The sequence below is a fragment of the Urocampus carinirostris genome, chromosome 14 (genome assembly GCF_059441175.1).
Source record: "Urocampus carinirostris isolate Australia breed hairy pipefish chromosome 14, RoL_Ucar_1.0, whole genome shotgun sequence".
NCBI classification, from domain to species: domain Eukaryota; kingdom Metazoa; phylum Chordata; class Actinopteri; order Syngnathiformes; family Syngnathidae; genus Urocampus; species Urocampus carinirostris.
Window position 1 is genome coordinate 38,121,995 of NC_142362.1, and position 16,548 is coordinate 38,138,542.

At 37.8% G+C, this 16,548-nt stretch overlaps 1 protein-coding gene across 2 annotated transcripts in view; it reads right to left on the bottom strand.

The window, feature by feature from the left end:
- Window positions 1-16,548, bottom strand: part of gdap2 (ganglioside induced differentiation associated protein 2) — a 69,372-nt gene that overhangs the window by 46,970 nt on the left and 5,854 nt on the right. For both annotated transcript variants that reach the window (XM_088352582.1, XM_088352583.1), the window contains exons 4-9: window positions 12,625-12,778; window positions 6,665-6,753; window positions 4,379-4,455; window positions 2,389-2,548; window positions 995-1,145; window positions 562-638 (exon numbers count right to left, since the gene is read on the bottom strand). In XM_088352582.1, the coding sequence (XP_088208708.1) occupies window positions 562-638; window positions 995-1,145; window positions 2,389-2,548; window positions 4,379-4,455; window positions 6,665-6,753; window positions 12,625-12,778 (708 nt within the window). The remainder of the gene's footprint in view (window positions 1-561; window positions 639-994; window positions 1,146-2,388; window positions 2,549-4,378; window positions 4,456-6,664; window positions 6,754-12,624; window positions 12,779-16,548) is intronic.

The window sequence follows — 16,548 nt, forward strand, 5'->3', positions numbered from 1 at the left end:
GGCTTCCTCTTCCTGTCACAGCCCTAGTTCGTGTGTAAACATACTATACTGTATCTCCAACATTTTTATAGTTTAATATCTCATGCATCCATTCAATATGGTTGGTGTAAAGTGTAAAGAATTGGCGAGCAATTTCATTTGAAATGAATGTGGAATATGAAAGCTTGAAGCGGTTGAGAAAAATTGTTGGATCGCTTTTTTCTACCACAAAGAAGGAGGTAGTCCAACTTTTCGAAAAGTAAGTTAAACTTCACTTTATTTATCTTTATAGAGTTTTTTATTTTATTAAATGTTTATTTTTCAGTACAAAACCTTAAACATACTTATATAAACGTTTAACATACTTATATAAACGTTAAACATACATTCCATACAAAATATAGCACTTAAGCAACTTACGAACAAATTTAAATTACGAATCTCGTTCGTAAGTAGGGGAGCATTGGTAGCGATTTGCCTTTTTATTATGCCCACGACTGAGGAGTGTGAGACAACACTGCCCTCCTCTGGAGATATCTTGACCCTAAAATGCATCAGTCATGCACAGAAAAGGTACTTCACCTGTTTGATATAATGCTTTCAGGGCAGCGATGTCAGAGAGGTCCTCTGCTCTGGCATGACACAACCAGCGGTTGTAACTAAGGAACATAAAAACAGTAAATCAGTTGTACATTTTATACATCAATGTTAGAAGCAAAGGCTAATTTACAACTTCCGTCCCTGGATCAGCTCTTAACCAAAAGATAAAAAATCAAACACCAATTCAACAGTTGAGAATAATAATTGCGTTTTTAAACTGTACTTTGAGTAGTATTACAGTGTGTAAATAATTGCTCTAACAAAAATAAACAACATGATTTTAAGTACAGGCTACATTTTAACTTGATTAAGACTATCAGCTTGATTGTCTTGATGATTGAATAAATAGCCCAAACATGGAAAAGCTGCTTGAAAATGTTGACAACCATAGCACTGTTGTCAATGGTAGTCTTACTTTCTCTGGCGTTGCTCTTGTATGGCAGCCTCCGACAAGTGCCCCTGGAGAATCAGTTTGCGTTGCTTGTCAACATCTCCCTCCATTCGTGCAAAGGCATGGGTGCCCACCTGGCCTAGATCCGACCCTAGATTCTCTTCTTCTGAATCATCTATGCCAAAAATCAGACAAATAATATAGGTTATTTTAATGTGCGTGTGTTCGTCAAGATGTTGCAATGACAGCACCACCTTCGGTTTATATTCAGACATTAGTCTTGTAACCTACCATCAAAGTTAGAAGTAAACAGCGGGCTGCTGAAGATCTATTAGCTACATAAGGCATCAGGAACCTATCCTGGAAAGCTGACAAATTGCAACAAGAAAGGTCCTATTCACTCCCCATACTAAGAATCTTGACCCAGTTTAAAACAACCTGAGAAATCAGATTTGATTATTTGCTGTGACATACTCATAGATTGACACGTCCCTTTATGGTCCTGGCTGTTAAAAAAACAGAATTCAGACACCCAAATGCAGCTCAAAGTGCTGTAAAAAACATTACATGGACAATAAGATTACTATCCAAAGAACTTGGATTTTCCTATGATGTTGGCCTCTTTTTATTTTTTTTGCACTTAGTATCTTATATATAATTGCAGGTGTATAGCATACATTAGAATATTTTTGTTTTGTTTTATACTTTATTGTTTTATATCCTACAATATTCAGTTGTTTTGTGGACTATTTTTCTATTTGTCCAAAACTTCAATATTTGAATAGAGGAAATTAAAAATGTGTTTTAAAAAAAATCGCATTCCATAATTAATCGAAAAAGTAATTGCTCAATTATTAAAAATAATTGTTAGTTGCAGCCCTAAAGAGTTTGCAATGAAAAAATTGTTTCCTGTGCGATGGTCAATAAAACTGGTTTGGGAAAATTAACAAACACGATTAAGAAATCACTCAACTAAAGCTGACACAGGAAAATTAAACCGTTGAAACATGGAAAATGTTACTTGCATAAAGGTTGTTCTATTTATATTTACTGTTCCAACACTATTAATCTCTACCCATGAGGAGGCAAACCATGTGGGTTTTCATGGATTCCCCCACTCTTTAGGACTGTCCTACTCTGTGTACCATCAATGATTTTCAATAAAAAAGGCTTAGATGGAACTTTAAAAACTGACTAGACAACCAGGACATCTCAAGATTTTGTACAGTCGTCCATGTTCTTCTTTCAAGTACAAATTCCATTTTAGTGGTTTCTCTCCTTATTATGAGTGTCTATTATTCACAGGAGAACTATAAATGTAACAGCAGTTTTATGTACTAATTGTATTGTTACGCAAAAACTACTGGAATGTTTACAGGGATATATTGTGGCCTCGTGAGTGAGCGTATTACTTTTACCTTCAAAGCTTCCTGGTTTTTCTGAAATCCGGATTTGCCTCTCTGGGACTATAGGCTCACCCTCTGAGTTGCCAATGTCAGCTGGCACGAGTGGTAAGCACAACCTTTCTTCCTCTTCAGAGCGAGGAAAGTAGAGTGGTAGCAGTTTTCTGTAGACCGTCTATATAAACATGCACAAACACCACAGGTAGCATTTCTCCCAAGCAGGTTATAAAGCAATGGTTCTCAACTGGTGAGTCGGGACCCAAAAGTGTGCAGCGGACCTCGCTTTCAGTTAAAAAATTAGCTAATTGAGCGTCAAAGGGAATAATATTACTTTTACTGTTACTGTATTTTCACAACCATAAGGCCCACATAAAAGGCTCCAATTTTCTTCAACTTGTGCAAAGCGCCCTTTCCTGCAGTGGGCCCTGTGTGATTTAAGGGGAACATTTAAAGCCTAACTAAGGACATCATGAGGCTGTGTGGGTGCCCTGGTGCTGGGGGTTCACAGGTTTGAGCCTTGGCTAAGACTTACAACATTGGTATCCGTTGCATCCCTGCTTGGTGCTCGGCATTAGGGTTTGGACTTGTTGGTCACATAATGACTCATAAAAGTCAGGAAAAAGACAAAAAAACAAAACAAAAAAACAGGCTGTGTGGCAAGTGTGGGCATCACTGCTAAAGGTTGAGGTGGTATAAGGCTAGGTTACACTGCAGAGCTTAATATTTAACTCTTATTTTTGGGTGATATCCAATTTTTGGTCAGATCGTTCACACTTTCAACTAAATGCGAGTTACATGCGATGTCCTGTGACGTCTATGCTCTCTCCTGTATGAACACCACCATGTCCCGCTTGTGCAAAAGAGGACACGTGACGTCATACGCAATGCATTGTTTGCGGAAGTACTCGTGGATGTTAACGCCATAGCGTGTCTAGCAAACAGTAGATCTGACAGATAGCTCAAATCCACGGCGACGATAGTTACGGTATCCATGTATCACTCATGGAGCAAATACAACAGCCAGCGACTCTAGTTGCTAATCCTGATAGCATATCAGTTCGTACTTATTATGCAAACTTATCACAAAAGACAGTAGAAAAGGGTTTCAATTATTATATACAGAGTTATGTTCATGGCATCAAGGTGTCCAAAGAACCTTTTAAGGTTGGATGCAAAATCTTGGCGATCTATGAGAAAGTCAGAAACCCCGTAGCAACTACAGATTTTTGCCCCCATCGATCCTATGCATGTTGAGATGGTGAAGCCGCCCATGCATTGTGTGTGATACAAAAGGGGCGGGCTGTCGACTGCCTTGCCTTCAGAAAACAGCGCTGTCGGATGTATTATTTAAAAGTCATTGTGCTACAGAGAACTGAACAGAGTTGTCCCCACAAACATTGATCTAATCCAAAACCTCACTTTCCCTCCACTGAATGCTTTTTGTGTCTTCAGACACTATTGTGTGTTGATCTCTACAAGTATGCGAAAGAATATGGAAACTGAGCAGTCGCGAAAAAATTGACGATTAATAAATCGATGGTTCGCAAGTGGATAAAGCTGAAAAACAAACTCCTACAAGTTTTTATCCGTGTGTTTTACTTTTTTAACAAAAATTAAATAAATTACAACAAAACCCAGTTTTGCTCCCACTGTACAGTATTTTTAAATATGCACACTTGTATAATATGTTGTTGTAAGATGGCTGCAGCAGAAACAGAACCAGCGACAGAGACTGCGGTGCACACTATGTTATGAAAACACGGTACTACTATAAAGTCGTTTTGGTTTTACTGGTCGTTTCGTTTTTTTTATTATTTTTTTTAAACATCTGAATATATTATAGTTTCTCTCGGTTAAACTGCACCTTTCTTTTACTCAATACATTTGAGAAGTCAATTATTTTTCTTGGTTTAAGTCTCGGCTTGCCATCAGGTTTCAACAGTGTGTCCTGAAGTCAGAACAGTTGAGATTCTCTGTTCTAAAAAATAAGAAAATTAAGACAAACCTCCTGTGTTTCAGAAACAGCAAACACAACTGCCTCTATGCTACTTCCATACTTCTCCAAGAACCTGCGGACTGTTCCTACAGACAAATAGAGTGGATATCGGAAGTCTGTACTGTGCTCATCCATGTTCAAATGTCAAGTTCATGTTGTTTTTTTAAAAGTGACCAAGGTACAGTGTATCAATTTGTTGCAATCAAGTTTTTTTCACCCTTAATGTGACTGTTAAAATAAACAAGTATGCACAATAGATATTATTTTCATAACTGGGAAAATAAATGCTGGCAAATAAATCACTTTAATACTCAAATGCAATGAGAAAAGATGAAGAAAATTGTAAAATGATAGAGATGTAAATACAAGGCCTTAATATAGTACATCTTCACCATAGTAGACGGATCCTGTAAAAGGCCTATTTAAACAATAAATTAGGTGATTAGGAAAAACTTCAAACAAGTGACAGGTACTGACCCCTGCTTTAGAACAATCTAGAACAACCATTAGGAAGCTTTTGACCCAAAGAGCCAAAAGAGCAAAAATATTTGGATTGAGTTTTGAGAGAGCCAAACAATTTATTTTATATACAAAATTCAACAAAACCGCCAGACCCGCTTCTCCTGAACTAAACTAATTCTTCGGCACGTTTTGTTTTACTGTGTGATGTTTGATAATTTGATAAAATCTTAAAATAATAATAATATCAGAGCCTGTGTCCCATATGAATATAAACATACCAATTAAAATTGCTCTCCCTCCCACAGTAACTTAAGAGTGTTGAGGTTCCTTTTGTCTGCCATTTTTGTCCTATGTAATAGTTTCGAGGTGCCAGTAGTTTGTTTGTAAACATGAAAATAGTAAATGGTCGGCATTTATATAGCGCTTTTCAAGTCAATGAAGACCTCCCAAATGTCCTTCACACTTACCCCTTCACACACACACTCACACACCAATAGTGGCCATGCAAAGCGCCGACCTGCTTATTGGGGGAATTAGGGATTCAGTGTCTCGCCCAAGGACACTTCGACATATAACCAGGAATCGAACCTGCGATCTCTTGATGCCAAGACGAGCGCTCTACCTCCTGAGCTAATGTCACAAAATACTGCAAACGAGGATACCAACGTTTTTTTTTATAGTGCAGATGGTGCTGGGAAAGGAGTGTATAGCGCCCAGGGTATAGCTATGCCCATTCCTACTGCTAACCCAAATCAAATTGCTCTAGGTGCATTGCTAGAGTTTGGGGGTAAAAAGTTTGTTTTTGGTTAAAGTTTGTTCTGTGACTTTTCATCATAAAATGCCTCATATATGAATATAGATTGTTTAAATAAGCTTCCATAAAAAGGAGTATTATTACAATTTACAGCCACAACGGGGTTGTTGGTGTAACACTTTCACTGTAAACTGTAGTGAGAACTGTGTCCTATATATAATCAGCTTTAAATGAGCGACAATCAACTCTGCAAGTTACAATACATACGTCTTTTTTTCTATATCCAAGCAATATGTACTCATGAAAAGAGCCATATATCTTTTCGTTCGTGGCCCCTGATCTAGAAAGAATAAGCCTAATTCTTGACAACAACATGCACACAATTTACATATATTGGTTGACAACTCTGAAATCATAGTTGAAGCTTTTGGTTTGTCAACAAACATATTTTTGGCATCAAACATATCCACACTGCCACAGAAAAAGAAATTGAGACCTATTTGATACCAAGAGACTTTTTTTTTTTACCAACATGGAAGTCAATTTGAGTATCTATTAATTATTACTTTGGCCATAATTGTTCTGCAAAATACACCGATGTGTGATAATACTTTTCTTTGTCAAGTTAAAAAAAGAAACCTATTTGCAATTGTGGCAATGTGAAAGAAGGGCTAAAAAACTACTGGAAAATATTTGTGAATATACAGCCACCAGTAGATTGATTTGAAGAATACATTTACTGGATTCACAAACCATGATTAATGTAATACAAATATGCAACGTTTACCTCACCATTCCACGTTTTACCTCATATAGACGTAACAAAAATGGGCAGGCCCCTTACATTCAGGTTGAAAAGTTTTCCTTCCTGCATCTTGACATACTGGTTGTGATTTTCTCAATACGTTTTACATTACTGGTAAAAAAAAGTAAGTTCCAAGCAAGTTCATCCAAACGATTTACTCTTCTATGAAGAAGTGAAGCATCAATTCCTCTCTTAATTTCACACTGTTGTATTACTAAATGATGCAACAATTGCCATTTGTACTATATATATTGCGTTATTTTGTGTGTCTTACTCAAAGCGATATGTGTGGCATCCTCAAAGGGGTATCCTCGTTTTGCTGTGGTCACTACACTCAGGCCAATAGATGACATCGATTGTTCCCTGATAAAGAAAAAGAAAAAATCACATGTTAAGACTCAGTGTTTTAAAATATTACAATTAAATTGAAACTTTAGGGTTCAAATGGATGCACTTTCTGGCCAAGTTTCAACATGTTACCTATTGTTCTCTTTTATTGATATTCGCTGTTTGTGTACCGTTACCAAATGTTAAATCTATTACACCCTGGTCATCCTGGAAGGGGGATTACCTTTTGTGAGGCCCCTTCTCAAGGTTTCCTTTTTCCTTATAGAATATAATAGAATATACCTTTATTGTCATTGTTACAAAATGGGTTAACATATTGTGACAACGAAATTGGGCATGACACTCCAGTTTTACACATTAACAGTGAGGTATGAGCCAAGAAGATAAAGGAACAGAGAAGATAAGATTATAAAACAAGGGGGATAAGGCTATAGTTATAATTTACATGGTATTTACACAAGAAATTTTCGGCATGTGGGATGTTACATACAGTTGTTATCGTGATACCGTTGGTATCGTAAGGGGTGTGCAATATTGCATTTGGTGCAGAAGTCATCATAGTGCAAAAAAATAGTCAGCATATGCATTGGTGCAAATATAGTCATCATAGTGCAGAAAAAAAGAAATGGTCAGACATTGTGCAAGGTGAGCAGTAAACATAGTGCAGTCGACATGTGCAAGAACATAGACATGAGTACCATTATATTCGTATGAGGTAGTGTTGGCAAGAGTTTTCAGTTTTTTTGTGCGGTGTCTGTTTACAGTGAACAAACATAGTGCAGTCAGCATGTACGTGAGTACTATTTTACATTCGTGTGAGGTAGTTTTTTGCAAGAGTTTTCAGTTTTTCATTTTTTTTGTGCTGTGTCTGTTTAGGGTGGTAATGGCTGTGGGGAAGAAACTGTCTCTGAGTCTGTTTGTTTTTGCTTTGTGTGACCTGTAGCGCTTGCCGGAAGGCAGCAGGTCGAAGAGGTGGTGGCCGGGTTGAGAAAAGTCCTTGATGATGTTTTCTGCTCTGCTGAGGTAGCGAGAGCAGGCAATGTCCTCCAGACTGGGCAGAGAGCAACTGACGATTTTTCTGGGCTGTTTTGATGGAGCTCTCTGGAGCTTTTTCCTGTCTGCTGCTGTGCACCCAGCATACCACACCTTAATGCAGTATGTTAGAATGCTCTTCACTGTGGCTTTGTAAAAGGACACCTGCAGCTGCTGTTTTAGATTTTTTTTCCTGAGCAATCTCAGGAGGTTTTGAGTTTTTCCTTGCCCGCATGTAGGTTTAAGATCAGGGGATAGTTTAATTGTAATCCTGTGCAGTCCCTTGAGCAGGCCATATGCATAAACATTGAAGAATTCAAGCACCACTTATAATTCCTCTACTGTAATGTACAAAGCATGTCAAAGAAGTTTGTTTAGTATTGTAGAAAAATATTTAAATTAAAAGAAAAAAACCCAAAAGTGGCACAGTGTAAGAAACACATTCTCTTTTACGGGCAAAAATGAGAATTAATATATCCTGAAAAACCGGTCTGGCCCCATAGGGGTCTTCAGATGTAATGGATTGAAAAAGGGTGGCATATTCCCTTTTGCCATCCAAATAATTGTCATGTACTGTTTACATTCCGTTATAAATGGGCAGGCTGTGTCTGTATTGCACAAGCTCCTGAGAGGTGTGGGTTCTAACTTTAAAAGTCAGATGACGGCTATATGCCGTCAGGCGAATCTCATCAGAAGAGCATGAAAAGAGCCTGTTTGCGTAGCAGAAACTCTTTTTGAAGTGTTTGGTGCTTGTTCCAGCTAGTTTATCAATAAATATGTTACAGCTCTCAAAAATGCATGATGAAGGAACACACTTTTGAGTAATCGCGTAATCCCTTTTCGCAGAACCCACGTTTGCAGGGCGGCTTATTTGATTAAGCAAGCAGAGCATGTAAACACAAGAACGGAATGGATCTCGTCTCATTTAAACAGGCGACCACATATCTTTATTCGTAATGACAGTACAAAAAGTTTCCATGTAAACCCGGCGAATGATATATTGGCCTTTGATTGTCAGCAGTCATGATGCTGTAAGTGGTCAGTGAAAATTAAAGGGAACTCCGACTGTGAAGATGAATTTGCCCAATGAAAACCATGAGATACATTCATTCATTCATCCTAGCTGATTTCGGGGAGTGCACAGGGGAGACCCTGGAAGTTTAACAGCCAATTGCAGAGCACACAGAGACAGAAAACTACCATATTTTGGCAACAATAGGGCACACTGTTAAAAGGCGCAGTCTCAGTTGCTGGTTCCACTTCTGTATGTAACCTATCGTAAAATTCAGACAATAAGACTTTTTTATGCAATGATGCAGCTAATTTATGCATTTTTTTCTAATGGCCGCCAGGGTCACCCGAGCAGTAAATGGTCGAGGAAGACGCAAGTTTAATGTAACTTTGTGTTTTGTGCATAAATAAAAAGGGCATTAACAAAGCCTCACCATTGAAGAGGTGTCAGTCAAAAGGGGAGCGCTAACTAGCATATTGGGAATAATTTTACGAGTCTTTTTATTTGCAAACGGAAATGATGTGATGAAACGAACGGATTACAAGAATTCAACTTCAGACGAAGTGGAAATGTTTAAGGCGGATTCCTATTCATCTGTCGGGATTATGGTGTGTTTTGAGTAAATATTTAACACGGTTGGATTCTATGGATTGCCCTTGATGTACTAAGCCATTTTTGCGTTCAAAGAAGTTGAAGACGACCATGGGATAAGGTACCTCAGCTTTACAGTTTTCGGGTATCTTGATACAGACTGATAGTGATGTTTCTCTGATGAGTATATTTTGAAATGGCCATCATATCTTAAATTACAAGTGTTTTCACTTTCCAAAGATATGTGGCATGATGCATTTTAGTGACTGGTGACATCGTACAGACATGTATTTGTTTATCAAAAGTCCGGCAGCCCACCGCCGGCCATCGAACGTTAAGGGCTTAAGGTACTGTATATTATTAAAACTCTTTCTGTGTACCGTCTTTATTTGTCAATATCTCATGTTCCAATGTGGGCACATGTGGTTTATAGTCAGGTGCTGCTTATGTATGTCCAAAATGTTTTTTTCTTTCAAAATGTACTGGGTAAGGCTTTTAATCAGGTATGCCTTTTAGTCCGAATTTTACGGTACATAAGTATGGTGTTCCTGATTACTGAGCGTGGGTGTCCTCTCCTCATGTAGCGTGTTGTTTTGGATCGCTCCTCGTTAAATAGAAAATACACATGAACATGTTCGACTTCATCAGAGAGCGAGAACCTTGGCACCCGAAGACACAACATTGAACTTCAACTCTCACGTACACACCCGCATATGTCATTTAACTGCGCCCAACTAGCTGCGCATACACTATGTCAGCTTTACAACAACAAAGACAGGCATACAAGAATGCGTATTTAAAATTTACAGCAGAAGCAAAACTGAGTTTGACAGTGGTCTATTTAAGTATTGATTAAAAGCCAGAGGCGCAGGCATGGAAAGATGCATGAATCAAACACATTTTAAACAAAAGCCGGCGCAAAACAGAGTTTAGTACTCACATTTTTTTTACCGGTAATCGTTATCAATCAAACTCATTTAAGTCCTCATCCTCTGTTTCTGCGATAAGTCTCTATAAAATATTGCCAGGTTCACTTTCTTCACCCGGCAGAGTCACTTTCTGTTCTCTGTGGCTCCTCTGAAATGATGCCGGCTCGTGCCAAAGCTTGAACAACAATCCCAGCAGACCCGTTAGCCCAAGCATCTATTTCCAAGTTGTGGCGTAATCTTCCCAGCCCTGTCTTAGGCTCATCTATCGCCCCGCCGGCATTTGCAACCTTACTTTGAACGGCTGGTTCACACTGATGTCCAGAAGTTCCACACTTGACCCTTAAGCGTTCTCATGTTGTCTATTACGTCCGGCTTAAAAAACACGAAAGGTTGCTCTGCACAATTTGAAGATCTAAGACTTTTATGTACACCCTATGGTCGTGAAAATAAGGTATTTATCCACTCACCGAGTCCCATTCTCTGGGGCGGCAGTAGCTCAGGACAGGGATGTGATTGAGGTGAGAAGAAAAAGGCTGAAACCTAGCCGGGGGTTTGGGGGCCCAGGGCAGAGCCCAGTGGGGGGACACAGGGGGGCAATGCCCCCCCGAAGCTCCTGGGTTTTAAGCAATTTACTTGTCCAAAACCATGCTTAAATAAATAATTTAACATCTTTAGAAGATTTAAATAACAAAATAATTTGCTCACATACCTGATTTTTTTTGTAAATACTGCAAGGTCAGTTCAAATGCAGTTCAGACCCTGCAGCTTGTGCAACGATATGGCCAATTTATGCAATTTTTCTAACGGCCACCAGGGTGCGCCAGAGCAATAAAGGAAAGAGTGAGACAGTCGGATTTGTTTGCTACGCAAGTGAAAAAGTCGGAATTCCGACTATAGTCGGAAAAATCACATCCCTGTCAGGAGGTAAAGCGCTCGTCTTGGGATCAAGGGATCCCAGTTCGAATCCCGGCTCGTCCGTGTTACATGTCGAAGTGTCCTTGGGTAAGACACTGAACCCCTAATACCCCCAATAAGCAGGTTAGTGCCTTACATGGCTGCAAGGCCGCTATTGGGAAATGTGGAGCACATTGTAAAGCGCTTTGGGAAGTCATTGACTTGAAAAGCGTTATATAAATGCTATATAAATCATTTAATTTCATTTCATTCCTTGGGACAATTGTGAATAGCCAATTGACCTGCCACGCATGTTTATGGTCGGCGGGAGGAAAACAGAGTGCCAGCAGAAAAACCTTGCAGGCCTGGGGAGAACAAGCAAACTCCGTAAAGGGAACCCAGTAGCTGGAGTTAAACCCAGTCACAGAACTGTGCGGAAGACATGCTAACCAGTCAGCCACCAGACGACCCTTGATACTTTATTCCTAAAAAAGTTACTGTTAAAGACATTTTGTAGATACGTTATTTGCACTGACATAGAAATAATTATTAGTTGTCAGGCAATTGTAAACTTGTCTTGTTTTTATTTATTATTTCGCTTACAACTTTTTAAATTGTATTTTTTCATTGTCTGTACAGTGTCCTTGGGTGGCCTGAAATGTGCTTTTAAATAAAATGCATTATTATTATTATTATTATACATTGTGTGGCATTTGGGATTTCAAGGGGGAATAAATGAAGCGAGGCAATCCTCCTCAAAGTTATGAAAAAAGATGGTTAGCAAAAGAAAAACATGTGTCTAACAGAGGCTCCCTCATGCACACTGCGCTCATTATTGTATCCTAAATATATTTGAGGAATTTAGGTGCTTTGAATTGATAATGAGGAAAAGTACTAAAATGACACGTTGGGAGTGAGTCAAGAATACATTAACGTACAAAGATGCTGGCAAGAAAAAGTGGATATTGGTGGGTGGTGAGTTTAAGGTTAAATGTGCGCAGAACAAAAGGGATCCAAATGTTTGTCATCTATTTCTATATCCATATAATCATTGCCCAACTATTTAGACGGGTACTTGGTACTGACAGCTCCAGATTTGCAGCTGCAAGTGTCTCTTTTGCCACCTGCAGTAAAGTGCTGTGGGCATTTTTAATCACAGACAATCAATCTTGAAAGAATGGTACACTCAAAAAAATCAATAGCATTTAACAAACTCAAGAACACCTTACATTAAACCTCAGGAACGGCGCTATGTAAACACTGTGGACGACATGCAAAATTTTTATTGTGATGTGCCAAAATTAAGCGGTTTTCTTGGCGTGTGTCTCATAGTTTGGGCAGTTATATAATTTTCCGGTACCAATTACCATCTGCCATTAAAATGTTCCCCTTACAAATCATTAGAATTAATCTGGTCATGATTCTTACGTGCACAGCTGCAGGATGTTTCTATAGCAGCTATACAGAGAGCTCTCTGCTGCTGTTCTGTACTTTGCTTTGTACTTTGGTCCTACTGTGTGGATGATGAACCTTGCGGCCAAGTTGAAGGCTTTTGTATGTTTCGCCTCTCCTGTGCGGCATCCTGGGCACGAAGCATTACATAAGAAACACATTTACAGTATAAACAGGGTTCGTAGACCCTTTACATAGCCAAATTCAAGCACTTTTCAAGAGCAATTTTTCAGTTTTTCCAAGTTACTCCAAAGAAAGAAATCCAGCGCCCATCAAAGAACGTTTTTATTGGTTGGCTATGATGACTTAGATAAAGTTGCTATCTTGCTGCTAGCACCTACTTTGTGCTATTTTGTTCTTTTCTCATCAATGAACTGTGATCTTTTTGTGTCAGTGGGCTGCTATAAACCAACATATATTCTGCTTCAACAATGCATGCACAGCTTTGCTACGTCCCACACTTGATTACAAAAACGGGAAGGGCTCCAGAGATGTAGGGTAATAATGGAATTCAATATGAAGGACAAAAAAACAAAGCTCTGTATGTATAAAAAGCGGAAAAATTAGCCAAATTTAACTAATTTTAATGATATTGATTGCTCCAAATCAGAGTGCATTCAAGCTTTCAATCTGAGAGAAAGCTGATCTTTTGCTATTTGTTTTACTTATCTTAATGTATATATATATTTATTATGTTTTTTCAGAAGATATGTGTCTAAACTGGTTAAAATAGAATTTTAAAGTGTTTTTTTTTGCATTTTATAATTTATAGCACTGAATAGTTATTATTATTTATTTATATTTTATTGTGATGCAATTTCAGGGATTTGTGTTGTTGTTCGACTTTATATCTGTTTAGTGTGTAAAAATCTAAAATTGTTTTGTATTTTACATTTTTTGTAGATCTATTTATATCTCATAGGTTTTGCAGGAACCCCTTGCAAAACATATATTACAAAATATTATTGATTTTGTCCATAATATTTTGTTATTGTTTATGTATCATTCATCGCTAAAACAAAAAAATCTTAGGGGCCGTTTGGGAGCCAGAAGAGCCAGCTCTCCTCAGTGAGTTGAGCCGAAAGAGCCGCTTCTCCAAACAGAGACCGGTTTCCCATGACTGGTCTCAGGACCGGCCCAAGCTTTCATGGGGCCCTAAGCAAAATTAGATTTGGGGCCCCCTATTTTTTGTAATTTGCATACCCACTAGAACTCATTCCAGATACTACTCCAAGAGTGGGCAACAATTTTGGGTCAGGGGCCACATGTGACATGTTGTGCTTCTTTTTAAATAGATTAGTTTCAGCAAATTGAAATTTTGAATTTTTAAATGACCATTTTGGAGCAAAGTATTATATTAGGTCCCTGTTTTAAGCACTTCATTTGTTATTTAGTTTTGAAGTATTACTGTGTTTTTTTTTAGTATTGCTGAAGTCTGATTTTTATTGAAGTTCTGTAGTTTTTTGAAGTGTAACTGTAGTTTTATTTCTGTAGTATTTTTTGAAGTACCGTATTTTCCGCACTATAAGGCGCACCGGGTTATAGGGCGCACCCCGAAAAAATAGTTTTTGGTCCTATATTTGACATACATAAGACGCACCGGATTATAGGCGCTACAATGGGAACGTCGACAAAACAGTCAGAAAGTTCAGTCAAACTTACTACCCCCTTAACATTCCCAAAGCTTGCAAAGACGCAAATACGTGTCGAGAACACGTGCGGATGCGGTGTCCGTAAGATGTCACTAAAATGCATCGTTCCATCATTCGGAAGGTTAAAGTCTTGGGATTCAAGAAATGACAACCATTCCTTAGTTTCTATTTTCTTTTTCGCTCGCAACTTTACTGTGCATATGACAATAAACACTTGGAATTGAGTTTAATTTAAAAATAGACACTCCATTCCATCCATTATCTGCACCGCTTATCACAGAAACATCAAGTTCAGTCTGAAACAAGAAACAGGGAAAATATATAGCCAGAGTAGCTCACCGAAGTCGTTGTGTTCAATAATAATGTGCAGCCATGGTCCTCTTATATCCGTGAGTTTAGTAAATCCAGGAGAATAAAATATTTACAAATATAGAAAAGTAAAAAATGCTTTCTGTATGCCGTCAACCACGTGCTATACACATTCATCTTTTTCGGCCAATTGCAGGCTTTGTTTTGCCGCTTCAGCCTATACCAGCCTGTAAATGATAAAAAGGATCCGCCCCTTGATCTCTGAATAACTTTAGCCAATAGTGATCGATTCAACTGATGATTGACACATCTTTTTCGGCCAATTGCAGGCTTTGTTTTGCAGCTTAAGCCTATGCCAGCCTGTAAATGATAAAAAGGATCCGCCCCTTGACCCCCGAATAACTTTAGCCAATAGTGATCGATTCAAATGATGATTGACACATTGGTTAGCCAATGAAACGCCGGTAAATAAATCCCAGCATACACCGCGGACTTGGCTGCAAGTTAGTTGGAAGACTTTGCGACTTAATATTCAGGGATCAGAATGGAGATTTTCATTTTCAGCTGAAATAGCCAGGGTCCAGGAATAAAGCAGCAGATTTTGAATTTGTTTGCTACGCAAGAGAAAAAGTGAAAAAGTCGGAATGCCTTTGGGGTTCAAAAACAGCGGAAATCCGCGGATCCGCGGAAAATTCTGATCCCTGAATATTGATCCATAAATAAGGCGCACTGTATTATAAGGCGCACGGTCAGCTTTTGAAAAAAATAAAGGCTTTTAGGTGCGCCTTATAGTGCGGAAAATACGGTAATTTTTATGGAGTATTTCCATAGTAGTACTTTTTAGTATTTCTGTAGTACTTTTGTTGTATTTCAAAAGTATATATTTTTGTTGTATATACGTAGTATTTTCATAGTATTTTTGTATTATTACAGTAGTTTTATTATTGTAGTATTTTAGCAGTATTACTGTTGTATTTTTGGGGGGATTTTTTTTTTAATCTGTTGTATTTGTTGTATTTCCATATAATAATGTTGTATATCTGTAGTATTTCTGGATTGTTTTTGTAGTACAATTTTTATTTGTTTATTGTATTTATTGTAGTATTTTTGTGATATTTCTAAAGGTGTAATTTACAGTATTTCTGTTGTAAACATCTTGTAGTAGTATGTTTGTGGTAATATTTCTCTAGTAGTTTTTTATATTATTGTATTATGTATTGGTATTTTTTAGTATTTCAGTAGAAGTATAATTGATATATTTCCAAAGCAGTATTCGTAGTATTTTTGTAGCATTACCATTGCAGTATTTTCATCATATTTCTTTAGTATTTTGTAATATTACTATAGCCGTCTTTTTGTTGTATTTGTGGAGTAAATAATTCTGTAGTGGTATTTTGTAGTATAGAATTACTGTAGTAGTATTTTGTAGTAAGTCTATGCTATTTTTTTATTTTCTGAATGAAAGCAAAATAATATATGAAGTCCATGTTTTTAAGCACTATACTTGATATTTTGTTTTGTAGTTATTGTGTAGTATTTCTGAAGAAGTATTTTTGAGTGGACACACTAAGTGACAATAGGGACAATATTGGCACCAAAAAAGTTAACCGGGTTCTCTGACTAGTCTGATAAACCTGTACTCTTGGATGCGACATTAGGGATCAATAACGCTTCACATGACAACTCAATAATGAGGAGCAACAATCAGCGTAATTTCTACACACTTGTTAAGAAACCTTTATTCATTTAAAAGTGTGGTCAATTGAGTCAGAAACACAGCAATGGAAATCATTTTTTCAGGCACTTCAACCAAAATTCAAGGATTTTGATAATCTTGAAATCACAACATTAAAATTCAAGCATTTTCAAGGGTTTCAAGTACTCGTACGAACAATGTAGAAAAGAGACCTGCTCAGTGTGAAAAGATCCCGGCTTTTCG